The 22,796-nt window shown below is 51.3% G+C and overlaps 1 protein-coding gene across 20 annotated transcripts in view; it reads right to left on the bottom strand.

Annotated features, from left to right (window-relative positions):
- Positions 1 to 4,127: 4,127 nt before the first annotated feature.
- Positions 4,128 to 22,796, bottom strand: part of SPECC1L (sperm antigen with calponin homology and coiled-coil domains 1 like) — a 130,172-nt gene continuing 111,503 nt past the window's right edge. For all 20 annotated transcript variants that reach the window (XM_072723355.1, XM_072723364.1, XM_072723375.1 and 17 more), the window contains 3 exons: positions 9,403 to 9,519; positions 8,499 to 8,558; positions 4,128 to 6,764 (listed from right to left, as the gene is read on the bottom strand). In XM_072723355.1, coding sequence (XP_072579456.1) covers positions 6,675 to 6,764; positions 8,499 to 8,558; positions 9,403 to 9,519 — 267 coding nt within the window. In that variant the 3' untranslated portion in view covers positions 4,128 to 6,674. The remainder of the gene's footprint in view (positions 6,765 to 8,498; positions 8,559 to 9,402; positions 9,520 to 22,796) is intronic.

The raw sequence follows: 22,796 nt of genomic DNA, 5'->3' as shown, positions 1-22,796 counted from the left end.
CTGGGCTCCTGCCCCCTGGTCCCCATGCTCCCTAATACACAGTGTCGGACAGGCCATGGGGCGCGGGGGGTGGGATGGGAGGGCTCAGGACAGCTCCAGCTGTTGCTGAGGCGCAGATGAAATTTCTCAAATTGGGAAGAATCCAGAGGCCTTTCCGGTCTCCAGCCTGGCCCTCCCCCACCGTGGCCCCTTGAACCCAGGCCTAGGCCTCTGTAGCCCTCCTGTGAGGGGTAATGGGAGACCAAAGGGAGGAGCTCCCCCCCCCAGGCGGGGACCCTGCCCCTGGGACTGCCCACAGGGGCGCGCTGGTGCTGTGGCTTTCCCTCTGCCCTGAGGTCCTCATTGCCTCACAGCGAGCCGGAACTGTGTCGTTTCTGCCCTGCCACCTCCTGAGCCAGAGTCTGACTGTGAGGTGTCGGCTGGGGGCGCCCTTGGCTTGCCCCCCTTGCTTCTGCGCCAGCTTGTGGGATAAGCTACTCCTGGATTGGAGACCAAAGCCTCCTGCCCACATCTGTTGGGCCCATAATCCTTCAAGTCCTCACTCATCAAACATGCAAGCAAACAGCTGCCTTGAGTCACTGGGGGCCTAGAAGGGACTGTGGGGTTTCATGGGGCAAGTGGGCGGGGAGGGTGGTTGTTGCACTTGCCCCTCCAGCCCCCAGCGTGGGCCCCAGTGAGTCTCTCGCCTGTCGTTTCCAGTCGGGGGCCCAGCTCCCCGCCCACCCAGTCCTCCCCACACATGACCTGGCCCTGCACGCACCTGTCTGCAACCACACGGGCCCCACGCCCAGGGAATGAAGGTTCCTTTTTCCAGCTGGTCCTTAGGGCCAGAGCGCTGGAGCCCTGAGTTCGCTCCTGGGCCACTTGCTAGCCCCCAACTCCTCGGCGTGGGTGCCCCAGGCCTGGGTTACATGTCCTCAGGCCAGAGGTGGCTGAGCAGGCGGTGATTCCACTCGAGCCAGCCCCCCGGGGAGCCCCGGGGCCCCGCCCACCGTCCCAGCGCTACCAGGTGCCCAGCCCTGGCTCACGGCAGCCCTTCCCCAGCCAGAGGCAGAGGGAGCTGCTCCAATGGTCTTGTGTCATCTGTCCTGTGCCTCTGTCCAGGTCCCCAGTGAAGCCATTGCCTAGACAGCACACACACCCAGGAGCGTCCGGTTCAGCAATGACAGGAAGCGGCTCGGGGGAGGGCCCGGCACAAACCCTGCTCCCCACCCCCCCCAGACGTGTCATGGTTGACCCACATCTCCCAGCCTTCCCACACCGGGGCCCCTCCAGCACCCTGTCTGCCTTGTTGCACCCCCTCCGGGGTCGTGCCCTCCTCAGCCTGGAGAACAGCTCAGGTGTCTCGGCCACAGGGGAGGCCCCTGGGCAGACCCAAGGGAGCCCCGAGGGCGGGGCGCAGCCTGCCGGTCCCCAGGCATGGGGAGGCCCCTGGCGGGCCCCACTGTCTACCTCTGGGCCTTGGTGTCCCTGCCCAGCCCGGGTCAGGCTTCGAGGGCTCCGGGTGCCGGGCCTTCCTTCCGTCCAAGCCCAGCCCCGGCCATGGGGGCAACTGGGCTTTCTTTTGCTCCAGATTTGTGCTCTCAGACCGCCGCCACCCCACGCCCACGCCCCGCAGGCTCTGTTCCTGTCCAGGATGCACCTGGTGGCCTCTGGACCTTGACCATTTGCTCGGGGCCAGCTGGGCCACATGAGGGGTAGGCAATGGCAGACCCAGGACCAAGCACCTGGGGTGTGGGGGCCAGCATCCTGTGAACCAACGAGGCCACCCCAAAGTACTCACCAACTTCTCCTTTGAATGGGAGGGGAACCACACACTTCCTGGGTCTCTGGGATTGAGGAAGTGGGGGACCTCGCAGGGCTCCAGTCTACACGGAGACTAAAGCAGGCCCCAAGAGGCCAGAGTCATGGTGGAGGAAGCTCCCCGAGCCATTTGTAGGCACAGCAACCCAAGGGAGCCCTGACCCTCCAGCCCACGCCAGCTTCTGGGGGCCACCCAGCAGCCCCACTAGGAGCTCTGCCTCTGAGCTGATCTGGGCACATCTGGGTAGATGTGGGAACGGGGTCCAGGCAGAAGTGGGGCCTGGCCCCAGGCCAGAGTGGGTCACTCACCACCCTACAAACGGCTCTAAGCCGGGAGCCCAGGCACCAGCAGGCAGCAGCTGCCAGTGGCAGACCAGGTGCCCTGCACCCCTGTCCCATGCCCAGCTGGCCGCTTCCCTCCCCCACTTCACGAAGAGTAGGTCTGGTAGCAGGGACCAAGGAGGGGCATCTTGGGGGGCCGTCATATTGCAGAGGTGGGACGGGCCCAGTCTGTGGCAGGCTGGTCCTACCTGGGGGTAGGGGAACCCCAGTATCCCAACTCCTGCTGGGCGTAACCTGCTTCCTGCCCAGTGGGTCCTGGTGACATGCCTGTCCTGTGCTCTCCCCCAGCCCTCCTCCCAGGACGGTGACCCCTAAGGAGCCTAGAGGCACACACTCAATAATGAAGGCATCCTCCAGGGACGCTGGGGCCTTTCCTCGCTCCGGGTCTGGCTCCAGGCTGTGATGTCCCTCCCCCAGCTCTCCCACCTGCCTCCCAGCCCCCCAGCTCGCTGGCGCTCTCCAGGCCCCATCTGCGTCCTGCACTACACGCCCCCCCCTCAGGCTCCTGCCTTCCCAACAGCCTGGGGCAGCCCGACTAGAATCCACGGTCTACCTGGAAGACCCCTTCTACCTGCCTTGTCCATTTAAAGGACAACCTAAAACAGAAATCAGGCCAAGAGTGTGGGAAGTGCAGCCCTGCAAGGATAGGGCTGAAGAGGTGGTCACTGTGTCACTAGGGCAGGGCCACCTAAGGCCCAAGACGTCAGCCCAGCAAGGCTGTGGAGGGGGCTGAGATCCTTTTTGGATCTTCTCTCCTGCTTCCACCCATTAAAGCCATCCACTCTCCCCAAAAGGGGTTCTAGGACCTTCCCTAAGTCAGGGTGGAAAGAGTCCCTCCCCACTGCCCCCCCCCCCCAATGCTGCCCTGGGACGGGAAGCGCTATGTCTAGGGAAGCAGAGCCCCCGGGTGGCCCCAATGGGCCCCAGGCTGTGAGCAGGCCAGGAAGTCGGGCTAGGAAGGACCCCCTCCGACGGCAGCTGGCATGACAGACAGGCAAGAGGGATGTTTGGGGAAGGCACCCCTCCTGCCGCCGTGCCCGGTGCTGGTGCCCCCTGCACAGAGCCCAACATGCGGCTCGTAGGACGACCTCCATACACTCCAGCGAAGGGCAGTAGCTCCGGGTCTGAGCAAGTGCCCCAGGCCTCACAGCTGGGGATGGGGAGAAGCTGGAAACACCCAGTCCCAGCACAGGCTTTCCGGTGCTGTGACCCCAGAAACATGGCCTTGGTAGATGCCCGTGATTGTCAGCTCTCCCAGGCCATGTCTCAACTCCGGCTCCCCAGTGTGAGCTGAGTTACTGGACAGACGTCAGCCCGGGGAAGGGGGTCGGGCCCAGGAAAGGCCCCCTATGTCACGGAGCGCATAGCAAGGGGTGGCCCCACAGGCCCTTCTGCAGGTGACATGTAATGTGGAATGTGACAAGGCCCCGTGTTGTCTTGGGCTGCGCTCTGTGGATTCATAATCATTGCACACAAGATGCACAAGAAATAAAGGCTTGACCGGTTTGCTTGCTCTGAGTGGTGTAATTATTGATTTTTTTTCCTCTATAATTTTATATATTCTGAAAACGATCTCCAAGATGATGCACTGTTAGAAACAAAATAACCCCTCAAGGAACCGCGGCCACCCCTCCGTTCCCCGCAACAGCACGTGTCTGGGCTACCGCTGGGGAATGCCAGGGCTTCTGTTCCCGTGGGGGAGCCTGGGCAGCGCTTCTGGGGTCTCAGGCCTGAGCATCTGGCCTGGAGCTCTGCTGGCAGCCCGGGGCGGGACCTAACAGACACTAGCACTGCCCTCCCCAGGTCCCTCCCCCACAACATTCAGGGGCCAGGAGCTGCAGGGGAGGGACGGCCAGAGGGCATGCAGCCCGGGCTCATGTGCCCTTGTCCTGCCACAGCCAGTCCCAGAGGTGGCCAGGGTCCTATTCATACCATGTCAGAGGGGCAGCTGGACGTGTAGAGCCAGAAAAGCCCACGCCTGATGTGTTTCAGCAATTTTAATACATTCAAGAATATTTAATAGGACAAAATTAAAAAGTACTGTCAGTCAGCAGAAGCCCGTGGTTCAGAGATACAGAAATGTAACTGGCCCTTTTGCAGTAAAGCTTGTGCTTGAAGGGAGAAGAGGCAAAATGACTTTCTGGAGGCTTCGTGTTAAGTGCCACTGGACTAAAAGCACCTCACAGTAGCACTTTTAGGTACATATGACCATCTAGAATTATCCCATAAAGCCAATAGTGTTAAAAGGATCCTATTAGAAAAAGAAATTATGCTTCTAGAACCTTCTTGCCTGCAGACCCACGTGCAAATGTAGGTGGCCTAGCCAGGCTCGCCTGCACAGCTTATCAGGGAGGCAGAGGTGGGCCCCTTGAACAGGTTGGGCCTGGTCCAGACACTCCCTGTGGCCGCCCTCTCCTGTCACTGGCCCCAATGGCAGCCTTGTGGGCACCGCCCCATGCCCCCCAGCAGGAGCTGCCAGGGCTGGCTCACTTGGCTAGGAAGGGACAGATGTGAACTGCAGACCCGGGAAAGTCTTCTCCTTCATAGGACAAAAAAGCACCCCCCCCCCAACAATAATAAATAAACAAAAACATGGCCACAGACCAGACACACTGGGTGCAATCAGGAGTGGAGGCTTCCATGAGGGCAAATGAGAGCAACAGTGGGACTCGGGAAGGCCAAGCGGAGATGTGTGAAAAACACCTAACAGTCCCTTGTCTGACAGCACGGCAACTGTCAACAGAGCAAGAGAGGCCAGAACAGAACCCGGTCAGGGAGGATGGGGACAGGTCCCCCGCCAGGGTTTTCCCGTGCGCTCTGGGGCTGGGTTCTGCTCACTGAGCCTCTCCCGCCTTAGCTGAAAACAGGCATTTCACAAAAAGCCTCCAGTTAGGGCAGCAGTCAGAGCTGCCAGGTTAGGCATCTGGGCAGGGCTGATGGGCACTTACCAGCCAGCCAGGGGCTATGGGCCAGCAGGCCACACACACACACACACACACACACAGCCCATTTCACAACGAACACATTCTTTCCTAGGCTACAGACACATCAAACTCCTAGTCTAGAACATCATGCTCGAATGCAGAACCCTCTGGCCCACGTGCTGGCTGGGCAGCCTTCCTTGCATCCTGTGGTGGGGGCAGCGATCCTGCTTCCGCTGGTGGCAGCTCCTCCTCATGCTACTTTGCTGGTGCCAAACATGCTGTATTCTAGAAGCAACAAGTCTTGACACTGTTCAAACCAGTTTTAGGCGCACATGAGACGTGGGCTACCTGTTCCCAAGAAGCGCTGAGTCCCAGCCTGAGAGTCATCTCCCCAGAATCCCTCGTAATAAGGCTTTGGTTCCACCGCACGGAAGGGGTGCTGTTGCGGCTGCCCGTCATGTGGAACCCGGAGGGTGGCGTGGCAGGAGAGCAACTCCATCGCTGGGCTGCGCCCTGACACCACCGGCTGTGGCTGTGGTCGTGGCGGCCTCCAAGACCCTCTGGCCGGTGTACCCATGCAAGGAGACTTAAGGCACTTCCTTAAATTCTTGCCCAGGAGGGTTTGTTCTGAGTGATGCAGTGACTTTAAATTACCCTGCTGGGCTCCCTCCAGCTGTTCAGCTCTCTGACTTCATTTCTGGCTTTCACAACATGCTAATGTCCAGATTTTGTGTTTTATCTCTAGATTTACTAAAATGATTTAACTTTGGTACTAACAGAACAGGGGCTATTTCCCCCCAATATTGCTCATAAGAGAAAAACATTTTAACTAGAACTCCTTTTGACCAATTCTTTTGTCCAGAAACCTAAAGCCAGAGCTGGGTTTCCAAGCCCCTTCTGGGCTGAAGGACAGGTCCGCAGCGCGGCAGCAAGGGGTCCCCTGGGGCTGCTTCCTGTTGACGGGCCCCGGCCACAAAACCAACCATTCAGCCGCGGCGGACCTGCCAGCCGGGAACTCGAGTTGTAATCTGTTAGCTCAAGTTGCAAACACCTAGGTCATGTGGGCCAGGACAGTCCCGTCCCACTGCTGTGGTGATGCACCCCTTGAAAGCAAGCCCACGTCCAGGCCCGCAGCCTGCTCGTGGGGCGCCTCTGCCGGACGCCGAGTTTCCTGTCTGGTTCTCACAGGTGACAGACCCTGTGCTGGCGAATAGTTGAGAAGAGCTGTGGCTAAAGCTTTCACTAACTCCCTGTGAGCTGCCCACATAATTTCACCCCTTCCCCAAGTTCAGTTGTGCGTGAGCTGGGTTTCACACCCCACGGCACTAATGTAGTTCGATATTCCCTTCAGAGAAAAACCCTGGTGGCAAACAGCATGTGTGATGTGCGCTGGGCCCACACCGACCTGTGGCCGGATGGGTCGAGTGCGAGGAGCCAGCCGTGAGCCATGGGCCATGGAGGCCCGAGTTCTCCTGACTCAGAGTCCCTGGCTGAAGGCTCACACGCTGCAGGGCAGCCCAGAGAGTCGCTGAAAGCTTTACAGGGTGCATAGCTAATGGTGTTGGTGTCACTTGGTAACGGGGAAGAGTCCTCCTTCTGGCGTGCTCAGGTTTCGAAGTACTTGTAGATCGCCGTCACATAGAGCATCACGCTCTGCCAGTCAGGCCGCTCAGTCCGCACCATTTCATTAATGTCCTGGTGGAGAAGGAAAGAACCAGGTTAGAATCCCGGGTCACATCGGGGCCCACCCTGACAAGCTCCCCGACAGCTGCACAGGCCCTGGCACCAGGCAGGGCCTCCGACTCCGGACCAAGCCGATCATACCCGCCAAAGGCCTGGCCGAGATGTCTGCTCCATTGCTACCAAGTGTGCTCGTTAAGTGTCCACACAGTCCCTAAGATGCCTGTCTGTGCCCAAGCCCTGCCCCGACCCTCACCCTATGGCGCCCCTGTCTCTGGCCACGGCCCTCCCAAGCTGGCTGTCATTTTCTCTGGGGCCTTGTTCCCTGCCTGCCTCTTTTCTTGGTGGCTTCTGAGAGCCTCCCTCACCCCAGTCTCTGTCCTAGGAGGGTCTCTGTGGGCCCAGGGCTCCCAGAACTCAGCTTTCCAATGCCCTTCACCATGGCAACCATCTGAAATCATCAAAGACACTGTTCTCTAATTGTATCCTGCAGAGTAACAGTCCTCTGTGAGATGCAGCTGATGAAAATGAACGTGGGAAACCCAGGACTTGGATATGGGACTGGGAAGCCCCCCAAAGAGACCACTGCTGCTGAAGAACATCTGTGACTTTCCAGGGGAGCCATGCTCCAAGGCGCTGCTCTGAGAGGTTCCACGGGTGAGGCCACAACCAGCAGGATGGAATAGGCCACCCACTGGTGACTTGGTATAGAAAAAAGAAAACATGTTTGTTCAATATAAGATCCTGACTAAAAGTTTTTTTAGGGTGGGGAAATGGCCTACTTTTTTTATGTTGGAACTTTACACGTGTTGTAAAATACCCAGAACCCAGAAAACATTCCAATAATGGGAACTTCTCTTTCTCTCTGTACAACTGAACAGAGGCCACCCTAAATAAGCCTATTTCTTCTATCAAGTCAGAAGATACACTTCTGGAACTCTACGGGAACACTCCTATGGGGTGAATACGAATGTAAACACTTCTTCAAAGCCACCCAGCTGTTAAGTCAGGTGAGGGGTGCCTGGGCTCAGTGACCTGGCCCCGTGGAGCTCTCACTCTGCGGGACTCCCCAGGCTGCACGTCCCTGGCTGACACCGCAGTACCGAGTTTACATAAAGTAAGTGTCACTGGGTGTGGAAGGACTGGCTTTGCATCTGGACACCGTGAGGAGGCGAAAGCTGACAGAAGAGTTGTCAGCTGTGAGCTACTGCGCGTGCTGAGCAGAGGCCTAACGACCCTGAAAATGTAGGCTTTCCACAACTCCTTTCTCGTGCCGTGAGCAGCGTTTGCCACGGCCCCCATGAAGCGCAGGAGCCCCTGCTCGGCCTCTAGTGCCTCCTTCCTCGCCCCACTCACCTCCCCTCTCCCTCTATTTTGACAAAAGGCAGACACACCTGTGGGAATGTGCCTCTGACAATGACTTTTATAAACTGGTTAGCATTTTTCTTCTGAATCCAGGATTCAACTAAAAAAAGGTGACTCTAAAGAAGTCAGAGTTGCCGGGGCCGTGGTCAGGATGACACTACCCATCTCAGGGTGCTTCAGGTGAGGCACGAAACACCCAGAGGACTGAGGTAAGCCCTGCCTGTGCCCCTTCGACGGGATACTTGCTCGGCTAACCAGGGCCTGCATGCACCCCCTTCGCCACCCAGCAGCCTCCTGATCATCAGGCCCCCACACCACCCGGATCTCCTTTAATGAGAAGGAAACTCTTCCTAACAAAAAGGAGGGGCCCTGTCAGTGACTCACCAGTGTGGATTTGATGCCGACGCTCTCAGCCGCCTGGAAGGCCAGTGTGAAGTTCCTTCGCTGTAAAAGAAACTGTGTGACCAGAGTGGACAAGCAAGATCAGGAGAAGGCAACTTTCGCCACTCATGATGCTAGGCAAGGTGACAGCCTTTTGGTACCAGAACAGCCCTACAGCGGAGCCCCTGGACCCCCCATCGACCCAGACTGCCTCTCTGCAGGACCTACCCGCTCCTCCTGTGACCTGCCATGGAGCAGTCTCTACACACTCGTTCTTTCCTCACTGTGCAAAAGGGGACTTTCGATACATTAGTCCTGAGCCGCCTGGACCCAGACCCCAAAAGCTGATCAGAAATGCCTGTCAGGGGAGCTCTCTCCCTAGGGGAAGGGGGGGCATCTTCAAGTGTTATCTGAAGGCAAGAGCAGACCACAGAAGGGCTCAGGCCTGGGACCTCTCCCAGCGCCCATCTGGACAGGGGCTGTCCCCGACCCTGTCCCTGGGCAGCTCCCTCAGTGAGACACTTGGACTGGACTACAGGGGGTTGGCAGGAGGCTGGCCTGATGTGGGAAGCACTACCCAGACCGCTCCTGCCTTAGGTGGCCAGTTCTTGGTAAACCCCCCATCCTAAATGTCATCATCCAGGAAGGCTGGCCAGTCCCACTGGGAATGCAGTAACCTGGGGAATGCTGACCCACTAAATGTCCCACACAAGGTAGGTCAGGACACTGACTTACCCCTGACTGCAGACTGGGCTGGCTCAGCACAAATAACTCAATCCCAGAATAAGACCAAGCTGGGATGAGGCCGCTGTGAGCCAGAACTATGGTGGGGCCCTGCTGCTGTAAGGACCTGCCTCTCTTGTGTGGTAAGGACGCCAGGGGCTGGGCTGTTTCACAGCCAGCCTACCTTATCTTGGCTGTTCAGCTCTTGATACGGAATGTGAGCCGGAAGGTATGTATGCAGGAGAGCACAGAAGGCCAGCCCGTCATTCCAGCTGCTGCTGAAGTTTGTAATGTCAATATTCTGAAGGAAAAGAAAGAAACATGTAAGTAACACACCTTGTGATCTTCTCAGGAGCATGCTGAGTAGGGGAAGGAGGCCTCAGTGCCACATGGCCTCCGAACCCCAGGCAGGGGAGGCTCTGGAGAAGGCACAGTGGGCTAAGGGGGCCACGTCCCAAGACAGACTGGCAGCCTTTTCAGCAGTTGCCCACACCCCCAGGTCACTGCCATCTCCCCCTCACGGAAGGACCATGGGCGCAGGGAGCTCGTCTGGCAGCTCAGCAGCCTCGTGGGGCCCTGGGGAGCAGAGGTCCTATGTTAAAAAGTTATGATTCAGCCTGACCTCCCGTTAGGGCTCGAGGCACAGATTTATAGTCCATCAAAACCTGTGTGTTCTGAGGACATCAACAGCTGCCTTCTTGCCTTAGGAGATGCTGGGAGCCGACGCACGCTGGGGCTCTGTGCTTTCCCAAAGAGCTGTTCCGCAGACCACCTGAACTTCCTCCTACTTTCCACATTCATAGTAAATTACTTGCAACTATAAAAGTAACATATTCAGAATAGCTGACTAATTGATAACACAGTTTGGCTGATAAGTAGCCTTTACCCTTATTTGCAAGAATTCTTTTAAAGTTGAAACTCCACAGTTAAATTTTGGAAACTCACACATTTTATATAAATGCCACAAACTGAGCAAGAGGGCACTTCCCAAGTATCTCTTGTTTACGGCCCCAGTTTCCTTCGCACAGACTTCAACTGCATCAACGGTCAGCTCCTAGGGGCTGGGAAAGCCCACGTTTTATTAGAGAAGGCAAACCACCCACTCCTGGATACAGGTTCCCACTACTCCCAGGGACAAGTGATCACAGCAACACAAATACTATGCGTACGCATAGAGTTTAAAAACTGCAATCCCTCACCCCAGGTTTTCAAGCTGTCAGGTCCTCCTGCCAAGCAGGGGACCTGGGGCTCATGGACAAGAGGCAGATGGGGAGGATAGAACCGGGCTGGCAAGTGGCCCTTCCAGGAAGACAGCCTCAGTCCAGACTCCCAGTGCTCCGTCAGTACCCTTACAAAAGCAGCAAGGAGTGTGGAAGTACACAGTGCTGAACTTCTCATCAGCTTCATCATCAAAATGATTGGTCTGACCCCTGACTGCAGACACTCAGAATGCTGCCCTGTGTGGGGGGCTTCTACTCAAACACAAGTCTTCAAAAAGGCAGCAGCTCTGTGGGCAGTTATTCCAGAGGTCATTTCCCCTCTGTAACCTGATTATCTGGGGTGGACGGTCTCGCCTATCTGGCCTGAAAGCATTGTTCATAAACTGTGGTGAGAAAAATTACCAGATTAAAGCACAAAAGGATGCAAACCTGCCAAGAGTCACAGGGAAGGTCTCAGTAAGCTTTCAGGGCCATCTGACTCGGCCTCTAAGAGCAAGCCCACCAACCCCCGCCCCCCCAGGGCCTGCAGGTCCTCCCTGCCTCCAGGCTGTAGTCCTCACACTTCCTGGTGTGAAGACACAGTCCAAACAAGCATTCCTGTCTCATTCTCGACAGGCCCTCACTCCAGTGGACGATGACAGTCACCCCTCCTGCGAGGGCGCCATGCAACCAGAGGTGTCCGACAGTCACTGCTGATTGCTGCCATAGCAAACTGGCCTCTTTCATCTCATCTGAATCTCAGGAAGCAGCCAGCCAGGGGCCTCCGTGCCATCTGGGAGGAAATTGGAACCAGCGAAGGGAAGTGACCTGTCCAAGGTGCTGGGCTGGCAGCAGGGAGGACAGGGTGTCATTTTAATTCCATTACCCAGGAGCAGTTTTAGGTAAGAAGGCTGGGGCTCAAGGAGGCCCAGGTTCCAGAGCTGATCTGTGTGGTTATTCAAACTCAGGCTTGTCCAAAGCCCGTCCAGGCTCCTCCTAGCATCCCAACTAGATCTCATGACAAGCACTCTGATCAAAGAGCCGAGGGCACAGCGTACCATCGCATGGATGGCAGGGCAAGCAGCTTCTTATCAACGTGTCCAAGCCCTGTGCAAGGCGAACGGCAACATGTGGCTGCTGAGGACTCTCAACGCTTGCCCCCAGAGGCCACATTCATTTCTGGAGGAAAACAAATCTCCATTTCCTGCCGCCGCAGCCCCCTCTCCAGCTGAAAGGCGGGCGTCTGGCAGAGCCGCCTACGTGCCTGGCCTCCCCACACCACGAGGCAAAGGCTCCTGCACCAGAGGAAACGACTGCGCCCCAGCTCCCCAGCTGTGGGAACCCCAGCCTTCCCTAGCTTCCTCAACACAAACTCAACCTCAAGCCTGGAACCTCCAGGCTGAGCAGTGACTTCATTTACAAAACATGCCAAAGAAATTTAAACAATGAGGAAACAATGGCTTCGTGGGTTCCAGGGTAGGGGGAGTTAACTTTGAAGTACCTGACAGCCAAACTTCCAAATCAAAACAAAGTCCCAGCCCAGGCAGGCTGGCGGGTGTCGCTCTTCCCCCTGCTGGAGGGAGCCAGTCTGGGTGCTGTACCCAGCAGAGGACAGAGAGGCCACTCCGTACCGAACCCAAGTGAGACCTCTGCGTGCTCTGCCACCATCCCTCAACCTCCTCAGCCTTCCAGAGAGACCTTGGGGGAAAATGAGGCCAGGGCCTCAAGGGAGGTGGAAAAATGCTGAGAATGAGAAAGCAGGCCCCAGGGAAGGCTGCCACCACCGCCAGCCCCTGCCACCACAGCAGCGCAGGGCCTGCACCCCCTCTGCTCCCCATCTTACTTCTTGTTTCATTGTTTCTGATGCTCAGGGCTGAAAAAAGCAAACTACTAGGAAATAATGCAGACTGAACAGAGAAAAGTCTATGTAAACAACAAAGCTTGTTCTCTGAGGCCAAAAAAGAGTGCTAGAAAATCCAGACGGGAAGACAGGAAAGGTCCCCTGGCTTCTCTGGAGCTCTTACTTTTGCAGCTATTAATTTAGGTTTAAGAAGCCACTTCATCACAAAGTTCAATTATCTGTAATGGTCTTGACATTCATAGATATGCTTTTTGACATGTTTCTCTCACAAAGGTGGTCTAGGAGTGGCCTCTTTATTTTTAAAAAGTGGCATTTTCGATACCTAAGGAGAGTCTTTAATGGTAAAGCCTTCCCTCTGGGCAGAAGGACCCATTTACACTCTGCAGATCAGTGCAGGGCTGTGGCAGGGTCAAGGGCCTCACCCCTACACAGACAGCTTCTTCCGCAGGCCACCCAATACCTTTAAAATAAACTACTCATAAAGCCCAAAACATGATGTTTTGAGGTGAATATGCACACTAATGGAAGGACTTTCTACTGCTCATTCTTCACAGGCAATGGTGCCAAGCTCTCTAGGAAGAAAATAATTTTCTTTTTAATAGAGTCAATGGAACATACTAGGAATTATAATGCAAGTTTCTAATTAATAAATTCAGATTTTGCACTTGGTTTTCAGGTCAATTCAGGGCTTTTCTACTCTTCCAGATAAGTCTATGTTTGGATTAGGCGGACAAGAACAAGAGGGCTATGATATGTGCAGGAACAAGAGTTCAAGAAAGCTTTCAGCACAGACTCAACTGAGGCGCACGTCCTCCCATCCAGGAAATGTCCACTGAGAGATCTGATGGGGCAGATGGACGTGGCCTGCTTCACAAGCCCATCTGCTGTCCTTTCCACTATCATAAAAACAGACCTAGACTCATAAAATCGCCCAATGCCTCCCACCCCTGCACAGGACTGGCTGGGCGTTTCCCACTTGCTCCTTCCGGAGCTGAGCCACAATTCCTCTCCTGCTCCTAGGACTTAAGATCAGATGCGGCCTTCAGGTGGCCCCACTCTCATGTGCCCTCGCACACACTGAGTGCTGAGGGCTGGGGAAAGAGACAGAAAACGTTACACAAATCTCCACAGAAAAAGATTTAAAAAGTCATAAAACATCTTAGAAATGTTTTAATTTGTCTGTTTAATTAAGGGCCATAAAATACACCCCCAAATACCACATGTTCTTTAAATAGTTATTAAGGTTCTGATCTATTTAAGGAAATGCCACTTTTATGGGCATAGGGCAAGAAGCCAAACACCATGATTCACCCCCCTGCTCACACCGATTTCCTTAGGCCCGTCTCAACAGTTGACAGTGGTGTCACAGGCCCAAACCACAGGCAGAGAGGCAGAGTCCTTCCCATGACTGAAGATGCTGGGAATGCCACCTGCTGGGGGGTCACAGCCCAGCCTTCAAGAGGTACAAGTGCATTAGAAACAAAACCCCTACCCAACTGCCTCAGCCCCAGACCACGGGGGCAAGGTCTGGAGGGAAATCTGAAAAGTAGATGGGGGGACCTTTTTCTGGGTGGTATGGAAGGGGGATGTGATGTCTAAAAGAGAGAGAGATTGGGCAGCCCGGTGGCCCAGCAGTTTCGCGCTGCCTTCGGCCCAGGTGTGATCCCGGAGACCTGGGATGGAGTCCCACATCAGGCTCCCTGCATGGAGCCTGCTTCTCTCTCTGCCTGTGTCTCTGCCTCTCTCTCTCTCTGTCATGAATAAATAAAAACTTAAAAAAAAATTAAAGATAAAATAAAATAAAATAAAAATAAAAGAGAGGGAGAAAGACATCAAAAGACAGTATTTACCACTCCTGGTAGTGTTAAATACAGAAGGCCCCAGAAGACTCTGGAAGTTAACAAGCAGAACCTACTTGGTGCCCAAGGCTGCCTCGGTGTAAACTGGCAGGTCCACTCTGGCTGCAGATCTAAGGGTGTTTCCCTGGGGACTTTAGTGCTGTCTCCTTTATGAAGTTTAGCCAAGCTTTGCTTTAGGTCAGGGGAGGGGAGGAAAGAGCCGGGGAGGGGAGGGCAGGCAGCACACATCTGTGAGCCTTGCTCATCATGAAGTCCAGGTGTTGGAACTACGGGGTAAAGTGGGAGCAAGGAAGGAAGTATGGGCAGACAGCCCAGGGTGAGTCGACAATGCTGAGGACCCGGCCCTGCATCTTATGCCCCTTGTCAGAGAGGGGGTTCCAACAAGGACCTTCCATCTTTGTTGTGCAACAGAATCACCTGCAAAGCCTTCTCAAAGCAGCATGCTCAGGTCTACCTCAGAGGCCGACCCAGCTGTCTGGACATTATTTTCTTTAAAGGTCTCCTGATGACCTGAGCCAGGACCACTGATTTGAAGACTGATGGGTACAAATGCAGTGGATGGGAACGTTGAAAAGGTCAAATTTGGAGTCCATGGTGATGCTCACAGAAGCACATTCAGCCCAGCTAGAAACCACTCACGATCCCCAGTGCTAGGAAATCAAGGGAGAGGAGCAAGCACCACATGGAACTTTCCTGACCAAACTGGACAGCAAAGCAATTAAACAGCTGACAAAGGAGTGTGCCTGTGAGGAGGAATTACAATGAAGCAAGAGTGATTGGCAGAAATGGAAACGTGTTGCTTGGCAACAACAATGATAAGTGGCCGGTGCCACCTGAGAGAACTTGTCCTGCTCTGCTCTACCTGGAGAGCCGGACACAACTCCACAGCTGAGGTGTTTCTGCCAAACACTAAAACTGGAATCAAATCTAACTTCTAGTGCTATCTTCAGCTTATACCAGGGAGAACAACACAGGGATGTAGTTCTGTAAGATACATGATCCAATTCCTTCAAGAAGACAAACTGAAGGGGAGTGGGTGGGGTAGAGGGTATATTTTTTAGATTGACTTAAAAGAAGTATATTATCCAAATGCAATGTGTGAACCTTATCTAGACCTTAATTCTAGCAAACCAACTATAAAACCATACTTCAACTGGGAAGTTTAAACTAAATGTGAGAGGACATTCAATAGCTGGGAATTGTTCTGGAAACCTCCAGGTGGGGGGTGGAGAGTTCAAGGACTGTGTGCAATGACTTGTGCTTGGGGGATGTGTGCACAGGATCCCTTTTCCACTCTCATTACTTTAGGGGGTATCTGAAAATTTCCATGAAAAACCAAACTACAACTCAACAACCCAACTGAAAGACAAACAACCCAACTGCCCAAATGCAAAATGGGCAAAGGATGTGAACAGACATTATTCCAGAGATGACAGACAGATGGCTAACAGCACACAAGAAGACACTCAACTCCATCAGTCAGGAGGAAGTGCAAATAAAACCATTAAGAGCTACCACTTCATACCCAACAGGACACACATTATTTTACAAAATGGAATAACAAAAAAACAAAAAACAAAAAAACAAAAAAACAAAAAAACAAAATGTAATAACAAGTGCTGGCAAGGATGTAAAGAAATGAGAATTGCACACTGCTGATGGGAATGTAAAATGCTGTAGCTGCTGTGGCAGTTCCTCGGTAAGTCACACAGAGAACTGTCAGGTGACCTAGCACGTCCACTCTAGGCATACATCTAAAAGAAGTGAATACCGCTGTTGAAACAAATACCTGCACAGGAATGTTCACAGCAGCATTATTCACAATAGCCAAAATATGGAAACAACCGAGCAACAAACATCTACCAAGGAAGAAAATAAACACAATGTGGTATGTCCATACAATATGATATTAAAGAAAATGAAGTGCTGATACATGTTACAACATGGATAAATCTTGAAACATCCTTTGTGTCTAGCCAGAAGAAAGCTAGACACAAAGGCCATATATTGCATGACTCCATTTATATGCAGTATCCAAACCAGTGAGATCCAGAGACCGAGAGCAGATGAGTGGTGGCAGGGGCTGGGAATACAGAGTGACTGCCAATGGGGATGGGGGTTTCCCTTTGGGGTGAGGAAAAGTTCAGGAACCAGACAGTGGCGATGGCTGCATAATACTGTGAATGTACTTTAATGCCCCTGAACTGTGAATTAAAAAATGGCTGGAATGGTAAAATTTTAGGTTACGTCTGTTTTACCACAGTAAAACAAAACAAAACAAAAACCACTGGCAGATGTTCTGAAGTAGTTCATGCTCAATAAACTCTATACACTGAGTAAATCTCATAAGGAACCAACTTATCCTCGAGTGTGCACTCAACATACATTGCTTAAATGTAACGACTCAAGAGTGGGTTTTATGGGAATTTTTATGGCCCTACTTAAAAAAAAAAATTCTTAAAATCAAACAAGTAGCTGAACATAGGAGGCAGGGTATCAAGCTGCTCCCCTCACCTCTAGGATAAACTGAGTAACTGCAGTAACCAAAAAGGAACATGATACATCATTCTCTGTGTACGGTCATTCCAAAGTCACAGGAGCGAGGCCACCATGGTTCCTTGGGTGAGGTAGCCAGATTTAACCACAATGATGCTGCCCAAAGTAGCAAGCATACTTCTAAGATACAGCTCCAACTATACTGAAGCTTCACAAAAACAAAATTTAAAGTATAATTGCATTTTGGGTTTAATGTGCTATAAATTGTTTTAGTCAAATGAACCTATTTTGGGGGAACAATTCAGGATAAGTTAGCAAATGCTACCCTAAGAGATGAGATTAAGTCCCCATGATTCCCATAAACCCTTCCAAAGGGAGACTTTTCACAGGAACTAGGATGCCTGTTTTTTGAAAATTTAGGAAAACTGCCACTAGGAATGGACAGTAGGCCAGAATTGCTGGCTAGGTCATAACTGATTCATGAGCCTTGGGCATGTTGTGAGTAGTCTTATGAGAAGATTAGGAATTAGTCCTGCCTTTTCTAGATTTAGTTTAGCCTTGGCAGGGGTTATTACTCACTAAAATGCAATTTGAACTAAAGGAGACACACTCATAGCAATCCTCAAGCAACATTTACCGTGGCTTGTGCTCTGGGGAAGGGCTTGGTGGAGGGAGAGAGAAGCTGTATCTTCTCATCCTAACCCCCAACAACTTTCCTGAGAATTTGTGTGTCTGATGGCAAGAAAATCAGGCACTCCAAAACATCCACAGGAGGGCTTCCCTTAGTTTATCCTTAAAACAAATGCCACCAATTTTGTACCCAGGCTCTGAAACAGATGGATGCAGGCCAATCTGGGTGGTGTGGGCCTTGAAAGCTGCCCCATGTAAGAAGCCATGGCTCACACAAAGACCCTATTCAAATACCTTCTCTGAGAAAAGATGACAGGAATAAGCTCTTTACCTTGCAAGGCTGACTGTGCTCCTCCTTTTTTAAGTCTTAGGAAATTCTTTATACCGATGTGAAAGCCACCGCTCTGGAAAAGCAGAGTGGTGTTATAGAAGTATCTTGGGTTTTAGAGTCCCGCTGACCTGGGCTTTGAATGTTGGGGCCACTCTCTACTAGTTCCAAGACTGTGGGGGCAGTTTACCTGGAGAAATCTGCACTCTCTCATATGCAAAATGGGAAAGATAACCCAATTATGAGGATTTACTAAGACAGAGTCTGTGAGGTACATGAAACAGTGCCTTTGGCTGGAGCTTGGCTCATCCTGTCCCCTTCTCCTACCTCCCCCAAGATAGTGCTGATTCCACCTTCTAGACCACAAATAAGAGTGAGACAGCAGACTTCTGTTCCTGCCCAGGAGAAGCCCTGGAGTACCAGAAGCCAGCCATGCTGGTTCCACGTCCCTCTACTCTAGTTCACACCTGGAACTTCAGGACACTTGCTGTCTGGGCCGGAGATAAAGATCTGATGGTTCTGTGACAGTCACACAGGCTTCTGTTACAGCTCTCCCTGTGCCTATTGCAACAAATAGCACTTATATGACTTAATTTCCCTGTTTCAGGCGTGTTCTTGCCAAACACTGACCTGAAGATCTAGCACACTCTTCAGACACTTCACAAAGGTTTGTTGAATACTGCTGAATAATGTGCTCGTTTAAGAAAGCTCTGAGGGAAAGTAGAGAAATTCAGAGGGAAAAAGAGTCCAGAGGATCTGAAAGGTTCAGTATGGAGGTAGGTCTTTAAAAAAAAAAAAAAAAAAAAAAGCTTCAGCTTCTAAAGATGAGGGCTGCTAGAAGACAGCACTTAAGCATGAAGGATAGACACTAAGTATACCTAGACTCACCCAAATACCTTAAATTTGAAAAATGTAATTCTGGCACAGAAGGATACTACCACACGGAGACCACAAGACACTATTAATTCTACACAGAGCAAAGATTTAGACCACTGCACTGGCAGTGGGCCCTTAGCAGGGGGCATTTGGTTGCATCATTATCCTCGTGGTACTCACATTTCAGGGGAGAATCTCCTGCCCCTCAGAACACTCTCTGATACATACCTAGACAGAACATGAGCCTAGAAGGACTACTGGTCTTCCCCAGCATGGCACCTCCCTTTCATAGGGAATGTATCTGGTCTGACCCAGAACACTGAAGTGCAAGGCTGCCTGTTTGCGAAGTGGCTGTGGTCTTTCAGTAGCTTGGGAAGGAAATGATCTCATCAAAGGGATGCTCAAGTGTATACTCACCTTAAGATGAACTTATCTTATTGCTTATGGCAGAGACTAAACTGTTCTTTTAAATCTGTCAGGGTATTTGTTTCTACACCTACCATTTTGGCAAGGGAAAATGGCAAAACATTTCAAAACAGGTATCACACCTATGGAACCACCCTCTCCTACAGCCAAACTCAGTGGTTTACTTACCCGCCCCCCCCCCCTTTTTTAAGATTTTATTTATTTGACAGAGAGCGTAAGAGAACACAAGCAGGCGGATGGGCAGAGGGAGAGGGAGAAGCAGGCTCCCCACTGAGCAGGGAACCCGATGCAGGGCTCAATCCCAAGGACCCTGGCATTGTGACCTGAGCCAAAGGCAGGCACTTAACCAACTGAGTCACCCAGGCGCCCCTTACCTTCCCATTAGCGCAGTAAATGTGAAGGGAAATGGTGAAACACTTTACTCTGGACCAAATATCATCAGATACCACCAGTGGGAGAACATGATGCTGTTACGAGGGAGGGGAGGAACCTGCGTTCCATTAGGGCCTTGTGTGTGGCACTTTATTCCTGACCCCATACTGACTTTTCTGGTTTTGTTTTGCATGCAAGTTGGTTATAAGCACTTTTTGTGGTTTCTTGCTCTAAAACACATTAGGATACAGCCAGATAGAGAGGGTTGAGGGTCATAAGGAAGGATGTGATGCAGCAAAAGTAAAAATATAAAGGCCAGTCAAAACGATTCTACACAGTACAGTCATGAATGCTTATGATTACAAATCTGAGTCATTAAAAAGGTTAAATTATGCCCAGGAAAAGGCATCATTTTAAAAGGCCTGGAAATATTATTATGTTTCAGAAATAATTTTGAAAGTTCCTTGAGGGCAAAGGTCATGCTCTAGACTGCATCATATCCTTCCTTGTACTTGACCATTCTGGTTGTGCACAGGCACCTCACTGAAGAAGATACAGGGATGGCAAATAAGCACAAGGAAAGATGCTCAACACCATTAGTTCCCAGGGGACTGGAAAATTAAAACCATGATGAGGTATCACCACACAAGTTATTCAAGTGGCTGAAGCAGACGGCACAAAGTCTTGGTGAGGATGTAAAGGAACTGAAATTGTCGCACACTGCTGGTGCAGCCATTCTGGAAGATAGTATGGCAGCTTCTTAAAAAGTGACACTTAGGGACACCTGGGTGGCTCAGCAGTCAAGCATACTCCTTTTGCTCAGGGCATGATCCCAAGGGTCCTGGAATCGAGTCCCACATCAGGCTCCCCGCAGGGAGCTTGCTTCTCCCTCTGCCTATGTCTCTGTTCCTCTCTCTGTGTCTCTCATGAATAAATAAAATCTTAAAAAAAAAAAAAAAGTGACACCTATACCTACCACATAATCCAGCCAATCCATTTTTTAGATGTCTGTGCAAACTCCCTGCACATGAATATTCACAGGAGCTTTACTTAAAAGCAGTAACTGGAAATTACCCAATGTCTAGCAAGAGCTGAACGGATAAACAAATGGTGATGCCTCCATAAAATGGACTTGCTCTTCAGAATTAAAAAAGGAAATGAATTATTGATATACACAATATGAATAAATCTCACAATCATTATGCTAAGTGACAGAAGCCAGAACCCTCCCCAAATTATACACACTACTGTCCCATTTATATGAAATTATAAAAATGCAAACACTACATAGTGATAGCAGATTGTGGTTGCCAGGGGGGTGGCGGTGGGAGAAGGTAGGACGAAGGGGGTACAAAGAGGCTTAAGGAATCTTCTACGGACACTGATATACTCACTGTGGGTGGGGATGGTTTCACAGGCATATATATATGTCAAAAATCATCAAATTGTAAACTTTCAATATGTGCAGCTGATTATATGTCAGTTCTACCTCAATACAACTGTTTTTTTAAAACAAGGGATCCCAGGGCCACAAACACCTAGGTTTTGTGCTGCCACCTAGGTTCTCTCCGTTTTTAAGCTTTGTACTTCCTAGTGTTTCACAGTGCTGTAACTGTGAAGCAGTTCACAGTTAAACCGCGGCGGAACCAGACAGTCCAAGTGACCGATGGCACTCACACCCTGGGTGGGCTCTGAGAAGGGAGACGGTCACGTCCCTGAGTTCTCAGGATGCCAAGTGATTTGGTACGCAGAACTGTACAGGCAAACACATCTAGCTTTCATAAGGTGGACTTCTTCGCCGGACTGTCCCTACTCTACCCAGGTTCCCTCTCACCTGTGAGGCAGTATTTTTAAAAAATATCATTATAAGGGTATGCCAGGTTAGTGTCCTGTTATTAGCTGCTCTACTTAAATAAAAGACAACAGTCTCTGTGGCAGATTGGATTTTCAAAAAAGGCCACAGCAGTAGTATTTCTGGCCCTATATCCTCTCTAGAACCTTGCTGCGTCCATCAGGAGGTGGAATCTAGCTCCTTTCCCCTTGCAACTGGACAGGCCTTTGTGACTGCCTCGACTAACAGAATGTGGCAGAAAGAGATGTTGCATGATTCCTAAGTCATAAAAAAAAATGAGGGGTTTTTGCTCATCTCTCTCTCTTGGGACATTTGCCCTGGAACACAGCCAGCATGCTGTGAGGAAGCCCAGGCCACAGGGAGAGGCTGCGTGTAGGCTTCTGGTCCCGGCCCAGAGAAAATCTCAGCCACCGTCAGCCACCAGACATGATGAGGGAAGGAGCCTCAGATGAAGCTGAATGGAGTAGACCCCAGTAAGCCTATAGATTTATGAGCAAAATAAATGTCATCATTATTTTAAGCCATTAACTTCTGGGGTGCTGTGTGTTATGTATGTAGCAGTAGGTAACCAGACCAGCCTCCTTTCTCCTGAATCTAAAGAGCCCATTTGGAAAGGAAACTAGTGTGTCTTTCCTCCTCCCTCCAGTATCTAATGGTTAATTACCCTTTCCATAATTATATATCACGAGGCAGCAATAGAGCATCTTTACAAATTACCTGCTTCTACAAACAGAGAGGTCATCCTAAATTTCCTGAATGACCTCAGGCTAAACTCATTTGTGAAAAGCCAGAGCATCATGTATATAATAAAATTAACCTGTCAAATTTCAACTCCTCTGTAGACTTCATATTGTTATGCTGGCATCCCATCGAAAGTGAATGAAACATAAAGACACACACACACACACACACACACACACACACACACACACAATTTTCTCATGATGTAAGGCAGTAAAGGACCATGTGTGCTATCTGATACATAAAGATTATTTGACCCAGATAATTTAATGATTCTGCTTTTAGCAAAATAATTAAGCAGCTCCTGAAAATGTTACTTATTTGATTTCTCTTCTATTTCTCAGCATTACTCATTATAAAAATACCCATTTACTGGAAACTTAGTGAAGAGCCTGGGACCCTGCTAGGGAGGCAGGATGGTCAGTAGAGAGAACACAGGGCTGGGTGTTTGGGGGCCCAGATGTATGATCTCAGGCAAGCCTGACACTTCTCTGATTTGCAATGCCATCACCTAAGAAGTCAAACCTCCATCTGCAGGACTCCCAGGGGTCTGCAAGTCTGATGTTCTCCAACTTCTGAGAGTGGAATTGTGGGTGTTAACTCAAATTAAGTACTTCAAATTTTATCTAAACAAATGAACTTGTGAGACCATCATCTTACAGCTAACCAAGAACACTGACAATCAACCAGTTTCCTACATTCAGCAGGTCTTCTCTGTGGCTGGGAGTCCAATGGGGAAAGGATGAGGGGAAGAGGAGCAGACTGCTGAGGTACGGATAGAGGAGGACAGGCCTCTCTGGCTCTGTGCAAACTCGTCAGGTCCCTCTCACCTCTCGCACTTCCACAGGCCCATTCTGTCAATGGAACCATGACAGGAACCCGTGAGACTGCTATCGCCGTGTGCAGCCCACCATGCCTGAATATCCTTGCACATTCAC

This window comes from Vulpes vulpes, chromosome 10 (genome assembly GCF_048418805.1).
Source record: "Vulpes vulpes isolate BD-2025 chromosome 10, VulVul3, whole genome shotgun sequence".
NCBI lineage: Eukaryota > Metazoa > Chordata > Mammalia > Carnivora > Canidae > Vulpes > Vulpes vulpes.
This window is presented reverse-complemented; position numbering and strand designations above follow the sequence as displayed.